Source organism: Myotis nattereri (assembly GCF_964212035.1).
Source record: "Myotis nattereri genome assembly, chromosome: 15".
Taxonomy (NCBI): Eukaryota; Metazoa; Chordata; class Mammalia; order Chiroptera; family Vespertilionidae; genus Myotis; species Myotis nattereri.
Window position 1 is genome coordinate 54,898,423 of NC_138090.1, and position 13,809 is coordinate 54,912,231.

At 55.2% G+C, this 13,809-nt stretch overlaps 1 protein-coding gene across 2 annotated transcripts; it reads right to left on the minus strand.

Annotated features, from left to right (window-relative positions):
• Nucleotides 1–304: 304 nt before the first annotated feature.
• On the minus strand, nt 305–5,074 carry LOC308530480 (leukocyte-associated immunoglobulin-like receptor 2). 2 transcript variants are annotated; one of them, XM_081107155.1, is made up of 5 exons: nt 5,013–5,074; nt 4,571–4,603; nt 2,819–3,142; nt 1,173–1,244; nt 305–1,035 (listed from the first exon to the last, which is right to left on the minus strand). In XM_081107155.1, the coding sequence occupies exons 1-5, from the start codon at nt 5,044–5,046 to the stop codon at nt 899–901; spliced, it is 600 nt and encodes a 199-aa protein (XP_080963281.1). In that variant the 5' UTR covers nt 5,047–5,074; the 3' UTR covers nt 305–898. The 2 variants fall into 2 exon arrangements, with proteins under 2 accessions (XP_080963281.1, XP_080963282.1); XM_081107156.1 differs by lacking the exon at nt 4,571–4,603.
• Between the last annotated feature and the right edge of the window lie 8,735 nt (nt 5,075–13,809).

A 13,809-nucleotide genomic window follows, 5' to 3' on the forward strand; every position in this document is an offset into this window, starting at 1 on the left:
GTGCAAAATCTGCAGGGAGGGCTGGTGGCTGGAGACCAGGGGAGCTGCTGCTGCAGCTCATGCCCCAGGGAGCCAGCCCCCAGCATCCAGGGTCAGTCCTGTTCTCTTCAGCCGATGTGAGGAGCCCCCTCCCCCCACCACCACCACCACCTGATGGAGGGCAGTTTGCTTCCCTCCCATGTCTTAGCGGCCCTGGGTGGCTGTGCTGGGGATCATGGTGATACGCGGAACAGCCAGCTGAGGTTTGTTGCCCCCCAGATTGAACCTAATGACCCTGAACAATGAAAGCTTGCACCACAAGATTGAAGCAAAAGCATGGAAACTTTATTGCAAGCAGATTCAGACTCCCATGTGGGAAGAGGACTCCCTCATGGCTGCCACTGAAGCCTGTGGTCTGGGGGTACATATTTGCTACAAACCTGCTCTCTGTCGCCCCCTGTGGCCGCCTGATGGATTCTCTCAATTGTTCTTGCCCAGAAGCAGACCTGAACCTCCCTGGTTCCTGTGCCTCAGCTCACCTGCCTGTTGCAGCCCCTTCCTAGTTTCACGTGTCTCCCCTCTGAGTCTAAATCGTCCTGTTATTTCTGTGTCGTTGGCTTCCGTGGTCAGGCTGGCTCACGTGGCCGTGTCTGCCCTGCCTCCGTTCCACCTGCCTTTGCTTCCCCTGGAGCACTGCCCTGTCTGCCTGCCTGTCAGTCAAGCTGAGTCCTCTCCATGGTCCTGGGAAGATGAGGGGATGAGGCCAAGCATCCTAACCCACGTGGGCCTGGGTGCTCTTGTCCTTGAACAACAGCGGGAGCAGCTCTGGGTCTCCTGGGCTCCAGCGTGAGCCTCAGGCCTTCGGTGAGGTCCCTGCTGGGGCCCTGGGGTCCCCTCTCCCTGGGGGGCTCTCGGGTGTTTACTCCTGTGGTCCCTGTGAGGACCTGTGCTGGCTGTGCCCAGCTTCCACCAGAATCGCCACCAGGATCAGCAACACCACGCCCGCCAGGCCCAAGCGGATGCTGTTCTCCACCCTGTAATCCCGGGAGGCGGGGCCTGGAAGCAGAGGGCAGGGGTCACTGACAGGTGGACACGACCAGGCCAGGCCAGGCCCTAGGAGGCTGGAGCGCCTTCTCAATGGGGGGGACCTGCCCCTCCCTCTCCACCCCTGTGCACACTCCCCGATGGCTGACCTGTCTGGGAGGCCGTGTCTGTGGGTGAAGGTGTCACTTCTGTGGGTGGGAGGGTGAGGGCAGGGCTTGTTGCTAGGAGACAGGAAGGGGTGACAGACGTCTCAGGCAGCTGCTCCCCTTCTCTGGACACCCTGCCTCCTGATTCCCAGAGGGAACTTCCCTCCATGGGGAGCACCCAGGCCCCCCCCCAGGAATACCTCCACCTGCAGCACCTCAGGAGCCCTAGGTGCACGTCCCCAGGTGCCACAGCCAGTCACCTAGAGGCCCCAGGGCGGGCCCAGCTGCAAAGAGTAAACCTGCATTTCATCAAACTCCAGCAGGGAGCGAGGGCGTCTCCCTCCTGGATCTCAACCCACCAGGCGTGAACCGGTCTCTTGCTGTTTTTAGGATGTAAATGTCCCTGCCCCCCTCCCCCGTGTGCCCCACGGTGAGAGAGGCAGAGCCCCTGCCCACAGCCACCCCACTGCCCAGCAGAGTCCGAGGAGGGGACGCCCAGGCTTTGGTCCCCTCCCGGCCCACGTTCAGGGTGAGAGTTGAGGGCTCCAGGGGCTCCCCTGAAAGGGAAAGGGCATGCACTGAGCCCAAGGTCCACTTTGCCTGCCCCACTCACCTGGCCTTTCCCCACCCACCGCGCCTCCACCTGAGCTCTTTCCCTGCACCTCCCAGTAGAGACGACGCCCTGACACCCCCCAGAAAGGGCACAGGGAGAGGAGGTCACTGGGGTGGCACCCTCTCTGCTTCCACTTGTCTGTGGGACTGGTCACCCCTCAGAACGTCCCACCACCCTCCCTACATTAGCACAGGGCAGCTGGTCCTGACCCATGGACACACAGGGTGGGAGCCCCCTGACCCGGCCACAGGGTCACAGGGTCACAGGGCCTGGACTCTGAGCTCACCTCACCCGGCCACTGTGCCACCCACAGTCCCCCAGGGCAGGGAGGGTCACAGGGTCAGGATCAACTAGTGGACACCTCAGGCCTGGTGGATGGGGGCCACCCCTGGGCATGTGCTCCCACCCATGGATGTCTGAGTCACAGCAGGATAAGGAGAGGAGAGAGAAGACACTCAAATTTAAAGGAAGAATTTTCTTTCCCTCCTTCCCTCCCTCCCTCCCTCCCTCCGAACCACCGCACTACCTTCCTCTCCACGTCTTTGCTGGACCCTGACTCCAGTTCATCTCAGGGTCTGAACACACCTGGCCAGGAGCAGCCTCTTCCAAAAATGCCCAAAGCAACATCCAGCCCTGGTCTTGCCTCCCGGACCATGCGACTTGCCCATGGAGGGTGGACCCCAGCGGACACATTGCCTGGGCCCCACAGAGCCCGGCCAGGGGAAAGGGCAGGGCACCGCCATCCTGAGGGGAAGGACTCGGGGCCCCTTGAAGGGCTCTGTCCCCACCTGGTGCCTGGAAGCTCAGGCCCCACCCAGCCCAGGAGGACAGCTCTGTGTCCCTCTGATGCGGGGCTCAGGGTCCAGGCCACCGTGGTGTCCAGATGGGACCAGACTCCAGGGCCCTGAGCCAGGGGTGAAGGTCGAGGGTGATGTGTGCAGAGGGAGGGGAGCCCCAGGGCTGGGAGTGAGCAGGAGGGCAGGGAGCCCGAGGACAGAGACGGGGCTGGGACAGGGTGCAGGGCCCTGGGACCCACCTGAGGTTGGAGTGGAGACCTCCTCCCCTGTCACCTGCAGGTGCAGGGGCTCACTGCGCTCAGACCGGATCTCATACATATGTTCATACAGGCAGCGGTAACTCCCCGCAGTCACTTTACTCACCGCGGGGATGTGGAATCTGGCCTCTGTCACAGGCAGACCATCTTGAGGCTCACTTTTGTGATAAAGGTAGACACGCCTTCCATCCTTCTCCAGGTGGTAGAACTCAGCCCAAGCTGGGCCCCGGCACACGAAGGTCACAGGCTGTCCCCGGGGGACCACAGGTCCTGGCTCGGCCCTGAGGGAGGGTTTGGGCGGGGCCCCTGGGAGGAAGCAGAGGAGGATCTCAGGCTTCATCATGAAAAAATCACAATTCACACCTCCCGGGTTTTAAGCGTGCAGCTCAATGGTTCTTAGCAAACTCACAGAGCTGTGCAACCCTCACCACAGCCCAATTCTAGGCCATGTGCACCATCCTTTCCCCAAGAGACCACCCATCTACCCCCTCCAGGGACTCAGTTCTCATCAATACAATGACTTCTCCGTGTCACACAAGTTCTGGTGACATCCTGGGCTTTTCTCAGGGGGACATGGGAGGTGTCAGAGCAGCTGGGGCCCTGGGCATGTCTCCCTCCCCACAGTCACTCTCTAGGGGGACAGGCAGTACTGGGTGTGAGGCAGAGGGTGCGGATGAGCAGGTCCCTCAGGGGACAGGGATGCTGGAGTGGGAGAGGGTGGGTATGACCTGACTGGGTCTGCGGGAAGCTGGGGGACGTTGTGGGGACCAATGGGGCCTCTAGGGCCTCATGGAAATGATAGTGGCATTTGGGGGGAGAGGGAAACCAGCCCAGACCTGTTCACAGAACCCCAGTGGGTGAGGACTCCCAACTCCTGGCACGTCCTCTGAGCAACACTCACTCAGGTTCCCTCTGCATTTCCCACCTCCCTCTCAGCCCATTTCCACTTCCCTTTTAATGAGGCCCCTGAAACCACAAGTGTCTAAACTGGGCTGGGCAGGGGGAGAGGGCTCTAGCCCTGAAACAGGAAGAAGGCATCCAAGTTACCCAATCCCGGATGGAGGCAGAGCTGGCCGAGCCCCAGCACTCATTCCCTCCTTCCTTCAGCCACAGCTCAGCTCCCATCTCTCCCTTTACAGACCCCTCCTTGTGCCACTGGCTCCACAAATAGGAGAAACACAGGAGGGTCCCTGCCTTCTTGGGGGAAAGGGTAGAAGGAGCACAGGGTGAGCGGGGAGTGTGCAAACCACAGCCACGCGCTGTGATACTCGCCCAGGATGAGTGTGGGAGGCTCAGGGTGAGTGTGGGAGCCTCAGGTGAGTGTGGGAGGCTCAGGGTGAGTGTGGGGGGCTCAGGGTGAGTGTGGGGGGCTCAGGGTGAGTGTGGGAGGCTCAGGGAGAGGGGGGCAGAGCTCACCTCTCATCAGAGGCAGAGGGGGAGGCCCTGAGCTGGGACCAGAGGGTCAGGTGGGAATGAGCCAAGCCCAGCACAGGAGCCTCAGCCTGGGAGGAGGCCATTGTACAGCGGGAAAATAGTGTTTGTGAAAGTGAAGGAAAGGCTGGTTTCTGAAGGTAATGTAGCCAGAGGGCGTGAGAACAGACAGATCCAGACAAAGAGAGAGAGGCTGGGGCTCATTCCAGCTGAAGATACACCTGGAGAGGATGCTAAGGGAAATCAATATTTTGCCTGAAAATGAAACTTGTATGAAAAACTGCATTTAAAAGGCGGACTCACCCTGCATGTGGATCGTCTGGCCCAGGCAGAGCACTGCAAGGGAAGGTCTGGTGAGAACAATGCCCAGAACCCGGTCCTCCTTGGGCTGCAATCAGGGGGCCTTCCTGGAGGCAGCGGGCTCGGCACCGAGACTTTTCCAGGCTCCCTCCTGGGCATTCCCTCTGAGCACAATCCTGCTTCCTGCTCTGAGTTTCCACACAAACCCCCCACCCTCTCTTCCAATCACGTCCTCAGTCAGAACCTGTCCCCACGCCCAGGCTCCTGCTTCTAGGACTAACCCTCCCATGGTCACACTTAGGTCAGGGCCAGCGCTGAGGGGCCAGGCCCCCAGGAGGGACCATGGGTCTCCTGGGCTGGAGTCAGACGGAGCAGGGATGGCGACACCTCCCTCAGCTCCCAGCCCCTCGGTCCCTGGGATGCGGTCCCTCCATCCAGGACTCACCGAGGCCCAGGAGGGTGGAGGGCCGGGGGCTCATGGCCAGCCTCTCACAGTCTCCTCTGTCCTTGTCCACAGGGAGGAGGTGAGTCTGCCTGGGTGACGCAGGACAGTGAAGTTGCAGGAGGGGCTCACAAGGGCTGAGTCATGTGCCTCATTTCTGTGGTTTCTCATGAAGGGAGGCGGGTGCTCCTAAGGCCACATCTAGTTTCCCCTTTTTGGGTCCAGAGGGGCCTTGGTGAAACTCTATGAAAAATTAAATTTCTAATTTGTTCACGCACCAATTTCTAGCGATACATGTCCTAACCAGGCTCAACCTCTGACCAGATGAAACCCACATGGTATTAATTCACCAGCGACAGACAGATAGATAGATATAGATATAGGTATAGATATAGATGTAGATGTAGATGTAGATGTAGATGTAGATGTAGATGTTGATGTAGATATAGATATAGATATAGATATAGATATAGATATAGATATAGATGATATAGAGATAGAGATAGAGATAGAGATAGAGATAGATATAGATATAGATATAGATATAGATATAGATATAGATAGATATAGATATAGATATAGATATAGATATAGATAGATAGGTCCTAGATCAGGGGTGGGCAACCCCTGGCACACGTGCCAAACATGGCACGCCAGTAACTTTTGCTGGCACGCAAAACCCTCTCTTATAATCTTCCATTTACAATTTTTTTCTTAATATCCACTCTTTTATTTTTCAGATAAATTCAGTGTAGGTGCATCTTAGATAAATAAATAATTTTACATAACAAGTTAATAAAGACCATAGACATGGATTGAGGAGAGAGGGGAAGAGCAATTTCTATGCCTCTGCCTTAACTCTCCCTGCCTTCCTAGATCCGACCAGTGTTTTGGTTTCATCCACATACGCTTGTGAATCTTTGTTCTCAGTGATGAATTTTGTTAAGTCTCGTAATAGGAGTAGCTTGACGGATGAAAGTAGTAGCTCGTGCATATCTCTGAAGGTCACGAAATATAAACCTGATGTAAAATCTCTGTCATCAGTGACGCAGCAGCAAAAATCCCACTGATAATATCAAACGGAGTCATAAAGTTTTCTGTCGGACTAGCAGTGTACATGTATACATTAAAAAATAAATGTATTTTTCATCATCATATACTGTGTTTTTGTCGCTCGAATGGATTTTATTATTTCTTCAAGCTTCTTCACATACATACACCTTAAGAGATATCAAGTAGGCATCACATGTTCTCAAAAAATTAGGGTTCGCAGGCAGAATTTTGAGTCAGAGGTTTTGCTGGATTTGGCACGCACTCACAACAAGGTTGCCCACCCCTGTCCTAGATAGATCCTAGATCACTGGATACTCAGATACGTAGGTGTATAAGTTGTTACACAGATAAACAAATTCATAGTTACATAGATAAACACATAGATGCACACATGGATATAGAGATAGTTACAAAGATACTTAGTTACATAAACCCATACTGGGTACATAGATAGATAGACAGGTTGTCAGATACATAATTATATAAATACAGAGAGTTGGAAGATATTTAGATAGATACACAGATAGTTATGTAAATACATCAATATTTAGATACACAGTTACACAGATAGATACATACATAGATAATCAGATAGATACATAGTCCCATAGATAGATATAGAGATGCAATGATAGATACATACATAGATATTTAGATAAATAGTTACATATGTAGACAGATACATAGATAATTAGATAGATACATATTACATAGATAATGACATAGATATTTAGATACATATTTGCATAGATAGATAGATAGATAGATAGATAATTAGATAGATACATAGTTACATAGATATATAGGTACAATGATAGATACTTAGATACATACTTAGATACATATTTAGATACATAGTAGCATAGATAGATACATAGATAATGAGATAGATACATAGTTACATAGATAGATACATAGGTACAATGATAGATACTGAGATACATAGAAACGTAGGTAGACCACACAGGCAGGGAAACTTCTTGGCTTGTCATCTGGCCTCACAGGCTGACTGTCCCCAAACCACACATTTCCTTATGCAAATGCTTCAGGTTCTCACCTGCAAACAGGAAACCATAGAACTCTCCTGACACCTCCATGCTGTTACTGGGAGAGCACAGAGCAGAGGGGGACACTGGATGGACTCGGCCCCCCCGCACCCCCGCACCCCTCCCCATGCTCCCGGGCAGATGGCACAGGGCTCAGGCTTGATGCCCATGTCTCTGTGCCCCTCTGTGCCCGGTGACTCTGGGCTGCCAGCTGCCTCTGGTTATTTCAACCTGAAAGCCCCCAAGTCCACAGGAGCAAATGCACCAAAGAAACAGTTCTGTGGTCCACACGTTGGTGGGCGGGGCTTCTGGGAAGGTTGAGTTTGCACAGAACCACATGGGTCTGGGCTGGTGGCTGGAATCCCATCTGGGTGCTGATGGGCATCCATGGGTCCATTTAGGGCACAGAATCCTTAGCCTCAACCCCCACCGCCCAGATCTGCAGGTCCCCAGCCCAGCTGACCCAGCGCCTCTGAGAACAGAAGGTGCAGCCAGTGGCTCCGTGTGGGGACAGGATGCAGGAGGCGCCCTGTGGACTCGGGGCGGGCGGTGTGGCCACCGCGGTTGGCGTCCCCCACCAGCTGCAGGGACCTGGGGTCTGTGGTCGCAGCCACTCTCCTCGGGGAGCAGTTCTCTCCTGGTGAGAACAATCCCCCTCATTCCCACAAAGCACCCCCTCCGCTGAGCCCCGCCCGCGTGCAAAGGCAGACACAGCGACGGGCTGCCTGCTGTCACTCACAGCCCATCATGCAGTCACACGTGTTTACACGGGGTCCCCCAGGTGGGAAAGCGGGGGAAGGGGTGCAGGTCAAAGCAAACCCCCCCGAGAGAGGCTGTGCTCACAGACGGGCTGCAGCCGTGAGGGGGGCTGTGGGTGCAGAACGTGCCAGGGCGCCTTCGGTGGGTGCCATGCGGCCCAGCCTGCCTCTGCTCCTCAGGACACAGGGACCCTGTGGCATCATCTCAACACCTGCGTTGCCCCCGGGCGTCAGTGGACGCGTCTGAGCATCCGTTCCTGCCCCATCGGGTCCAGGTGGGATCTCCCTACGGCTCCCTGGTGATCAGCGCCCCACACACCTGGGGGATTGGAGGGAGTCCTAGTGCAAGGTGGGTCCCTCTCCACCTGCCAGCAGGAGTGTTAAAGGTGACCCGGCCTCCAGGTGGCCTCTTGGGGCCCAAAAGCAAGAGGGGTGCCCTTCGAGGAAGGGGTGCCCCTGTTATGTCCAAGGGAAGCCCAGGAGAGGATGCATGCCACCATAAGGCAGATGGTGACGGAGATCATGGATCCTCCCTGGAATTCCTAACAGGTCAACATGGGGACCCCCACGGCGGGAACTTCCTCAGCTCATGCCCCCCCCGCCCCCCCTCACCAAACACCTGTATAAAAAGAAGTGCCCCCGTCCCTGTTGGCAGGAATGCATTGGCCCTGCCTTTGGGGCTCATGGGAATGCAGACTAAACCTTCTCTTTTCCCCTATCTGACCAGCTTGATTCTCTTTGTTTCCTGCGTCACGAACTTTGCAGTCCCTACACCCCATGGCCGTGTCCTGGGCCCTGCGTCCCCCAGATTGGCAGTCGGGGGTTCAAGAAGAAAAGACTCGCCCTGGCTGGTGTTCTCAGTGGTTAGAGCAGCGGCCCGGGTTCCAAAAGGTTTTGGGTTCAACTCCCGGTCAAGGGCAGGTACCTGGGTTGCAGGTGCCATCTCTGGTCAGGGTGAGTTCGAGAGTCACCCAGTCCATGTCTCTGTCTCTCTCTCTCTCTCTCTCTCTCTAAATATATTTCATTGATTTTTTTACAGAGAGGAAGGGAGAGGGATAGAAAGTTAGAAACATCGATGAGAGAGAAACATGGATCAGCTGCCTCCTGCACCCCCCCTACTGGGGATGTGCCCGCAACCCAGGTACATGCCCTTGACCGGAATCGAACCTGGGACCCTTCATTCCGCAGGCCGACGCTCTATCCACTGAGCCAAACCGGTCAGGGCCATGTGTCCCTCTTACATCCATGCTTCTCTCTCTTTCTCTCTCTCTCCCTCCCTCCCTTCCAGTCCTGTAAAAATCAATGGGAAAGATATCCTCAGGTGAGGATTAATCAAAAAAATAAAAAATGAAAAGAAGGAGGAGGAGGGGGAGGGACTAGCCTTCACGTCTGCTCTTCTGACTTCTCCCTGAGCCCCCTCCTCTTCCAATAACCCCTGAGATGGAAAGGGTTTTGTTTTATTTATTTATATTTATTTTTATATATTTATATTTTTTGTATATACATTTATTGAAGGCACAGGGAGGGAAAGATAGAAACATCATTGATGAGAGAGAATCATGGATCGCCTGCCTCCTGCACGCCCCACACTGGGGATCCAGCCTGCAACCCAGGCAGGTGCCCTGACCAGAATCGAACCCTGACCTCCTGGTTCCTGGGTCGATGCCCCACCACTGAGCCACCCCGGCCGGGCTTGTTTTACTTGTCATTTCCCCCAGAGGGTGTCTCTCCCCACTGGGCTGCACTGCCTGGACTCACAGGGGCAGCCCTGGGTCTGGTCAGCTGTCCCTGCTCAGGCCGAGGGCGGGGTCACTGGAGGGGAGGAGCTGTCAATCAGCGGGCTGTGTGACCCGCCCTCCCGCTGTGGGCGGCACCACCCAACCTCAGAGCCAGAAGGGGAAGGAAGGGCTCATTCTCCCGGATCTGGGGCGCCTGCCCGTCTCGCCTGCCAATCTCGCCTGCCCGTCTCGCCTGCCAATCTCGCCTGCCTGTCTCGCCTGCCCTCGGACATCGGACATCGGAGCTCCTGGTTCTCTCACCCCCGCGGCCCCCCGGTTCCGGGCCTTGGACTTGGGCTGGACTGTGCCACCGGCTCTCCTGGGTCTCCGTGCAGAAGGCGGATGGGGACGTCCAGCTTCCATAGCGGGTGAGCTATTCCTGTGCCAAACCCCCTCCTTATCTCTCTGTGCCGATAGCTCAGAGCCTATGGGTTCTGTTTACCTGGAGGACCCGGAATAATGCACTAATAGGGGTTAAGTAACAAAGAGAGAAAGGGGGAGGGGGAGAGAGGGAGGGAGGGAAGAGAGAGAGAGAGAGAGAGAGAGAGAGAGAGAGAGAGAGAGAGAGAGATTCAGAAATTCAGTACAGGATGTAACCCCAAAAAAACGAAGATGAAAACTATAGGGTTAGGCCCCAGCTGGTTTGGCTCAGTGGACAGAGCATCGGCCTGCTGGGTGCAGGGTTCTGGGTTCGAATCCCGGACAAGGCATATGCCGGGGTTGGGGGCTCGACCCCTGGTTAGGGGCGTGCAGGAGGCAGCTGGTCAATGATTCTCTCCCATCATTGATGTTTCTATCCCCCCCTCCCTCTCCCTTCCGCTCTGAAATCATTAAAGATATATTTTTTAAAAAAATAAAATGAAACTGAGTAGGAAGGCTGGGGACCCAGCCTCTCTGAGGTGCATGGCCTGTGACTCAGAACAGTGACTCAGGCCCCCCACGCGGGTCAGCGTCCCCGGCCACGTAGAGCTCCTCGCCCACCTTCGGCAGCTTAGGGAATGTTTCCCTCCCTAGTTTTTCCAAGAAAAATGAAGAAAGGACTAGAACATACCTTAGAGCAGTGGTGCTCAACCTTCCTCATGCCGCGACCCTTTCATACAGCTCCTCGTGTTGTGGTGACTCCCAACCATAACATTATTTTCGTTGCTACTTCATCGCTGTAATGTTGCTACCGTTATGAATCATCATGTAAATACCTGATATGCAGGATGTATTTTCATTGTTACAAATTGAACATAATGAAAGCATAGTGGTTAACCACAAAAACAATATGGAATTATAGATGTGTTTTCCGATGGTCTTAGGCGACCCCTGTGAAAGGGTCATTCCACCCTCAAAGGGGTCGCGACCCACAGGTTGAGAACCGCTGCCTTAGAGGGCTTGGCCCAGGATTCAATGTGTAACGTTCGACAGAACGAAAATAGCAGTTGCGCGCTTGTAAACGCTGGCTGAGTCTTGGTTAAACTTTAAATATATATATTATTTTAATGGAGAATAAAATGTTTAATGCCTGCAACAGCCACGCAAGCTTCTTACCTTTTCTATTAAAACAGTAACAACAAAAACTCGCAACATTAATCCGAACGAGACGCGGGCGCCCCCTAGCGGTTCGCAGGGTAACATCTCATTTTAACCTGATGGGGCAGCGGGTCTGACCCCACAAGTGGCAGGAATTTGGGCCCGTCCCCACAACAGGGGGGCTCTGTCTCCCAGCTCATGGCGAGGGGCTCCGCTCTGGGGTCGGGGTGCCTCAGACCCCAAATGTTTCTTTGTGGAGACAGCGCTGGGCAGCGACCTTTGCAAGCCCCGCGGCCATCAGCAACCTTGCTAAGCAGCCGGGTGGGCAGTCCTGAACAGACACTGGAATAACAGAGGGGCCTGGCCGGTGTCGCTCAGTGGTTAGAGCAGACCCCGCGCATCAAAGGCTCTTGGGTTCGATTCAAGGGCATGTACCTGGGTTGCAGGTTCGATCCCCAACCCGGTCGGGGTGTGTGTGAGAGGCAACCAGTCCATGTGTCTCATGCCCCTGTTTGTCTCTCTCTCTCTCTCTCTCTCTCTCTCTCTCTCTCTCTCTCTCTCTCTCCCTCCCTCCCTCCCTTCCACTCTTTCTAAAACTCAATGGAAAAATTATCCTGGGGGGAGGATAGAAATAATGAGGGGTCTATGGAGGGAAAAGGAGACGTATGTAAAACTTTAAACAATAAAGAATTTTTTAAAAAAGAAAGAAAGAGCGAGGGGACCCAGGAACGAGGATGGATGTGTTCACATAACTGATTCCTGAGATCTGCCCCCATGGCCAGGGACCCCGGGGTCAGGGAAGCGTGGGGGTGCCTGCCACCAGTGGCATTTGAGAAAACTGGGGGACTCGACCCCACATGGGGAGGGACAGAAGAGGAAGAGCAGGTTCAGGAAAATAGGGTGCACAGCACAAGGCGGGGGGTGCCTCTGGGGCAACAGCCACCACAGGGCCACGCCCCTGCCCTGGGCAAAGACCAGCTGTCAGAATGTGTGTGATCGGGGGTGTGTGACCTTCCCCGCCAACAGGCCCCGAGGTGTGGGGACTCACCTGGATGGAAGGCAATTTCCCGCCCACGTCAACAGGTGAGGGTCACTCAGCTCCCCAGGAGGCGTGGCCTAAATCCTGCGACCAACAGGAAGTGTGAGGGTTGGCACGGCCCACAGGCAAGGAGATGCCGGCCACTGGAGACAGGCTGTCACTCACAGTGCCCGGGGGAGGGGCACCCAGGAAGCCCCAGGCTGGTCAGAGCAGAGAGGTTGGGGAAGTGGGGGATCACAGAAAAGGGCCTTTGATGTGGTTTCTACTGGGAGGAATTGGGGAGACAGGGTGAGCAGCTTAGCAATGGCTGCTTTAATGCTTGCAGTGGGCCCCGGGGTGGAGGGGATGGTGCGAGCTGCCTGGCCCCTGGTCCGGGGGTGACTAGGTCAGGGGGGTCGGGGCCCAGAGTGTGAAAGCCCCACAGAAGGGGTGGCGGGGTGTGGGCTCAGGATGGCTGGTTTTATCTGAAGGGTGACCCCAGCAAGAGGATTCCTAAGTATATTTTTAATCCTCACCCAAGGATATTTTCCCATTGATTTTTAGAGAGAGTGGGAGAGAGAAAGAAAGATAGAAACATTGATGTGGGAGAAACACATGGACTGGTTGCCTCCCCCTAGAGCCCCGACCAGGGCCCAGGCCGGGGAGGAGCCTGCAACCGAGGTACCTGCCCTTGACCAGACTCGAACCCGGGACCCTTTGGTTTGCAGGCCGATGCTCTATCCATTGAGCCACACCGACTAGGGCAGGAAGAGGACTCTTGTTCAGAGGTTGGGGCAGCCGTGAGGGGGGCAGGAGGCCAATGCCAGGGGGCTCAGGCATCTACAGGGTCGTCGAGGACAAGCTGTGCCCGACGGACTCCTGTGGGATGGATGTGAAAGCGTCAGGTTTACAGACCCTGACACGTGGCCAGTTACAAGGAGGCACAGCAGGCTCTGCTCTGCGCAGTCAGGCTGGGAGCCAGGACCACCTTCAAGGTGTGGCGTCCAAGGTCACCCAGGACGTCAGTTCCAGCAGCGAAGGGGAGAGCCCACCTGGGGCCCAGAGGAAGCCCATGGACAGACAAGGTGCTGAGGACAGAATAACAGCCTCCAGCGATGCCCACGTCCTATTCCCTGGAACTATCTGGAATCTGGGGATCAGAAGATGATCCAGGGGTCCAGGTGGACCCATGTCATCCCAAGGGCCCTGCTCAGAGGGAGGCAGGAGGGTCAGAGACTGAGGGAAGGAGATGTCCGGAGTCAGAGAGCGGGATTTGAAGAAGCTGCCACGCTCCTTGACGATGGAGGGAAGGGCCGCAAGCCAAGGAGTGCAGGCGACCCCTCGAAGCTGCCCAAGGTAACGAGATGGATTCTCCTTTACTGCCCTCCCCTCCTGCCCCCCCACCCAAGAGAGTGCAGCCCAGCCAGCACCTTGATCTGAGCCAATGAAACTGACCTCAGGCTTCTGGCATCCTGACCCATAAGATAATACACTGTCTTGTTTGAAGCCACGAAGTGTGTGGTGATTTGTTACAGCAGCAACAGGAAGCTAATACTCTCACTTTAGGGGAGGACTCAATGCAAACGTACTGGGCTAAACAGCACCCACTCCCAGTCTTGAAGGGCATGA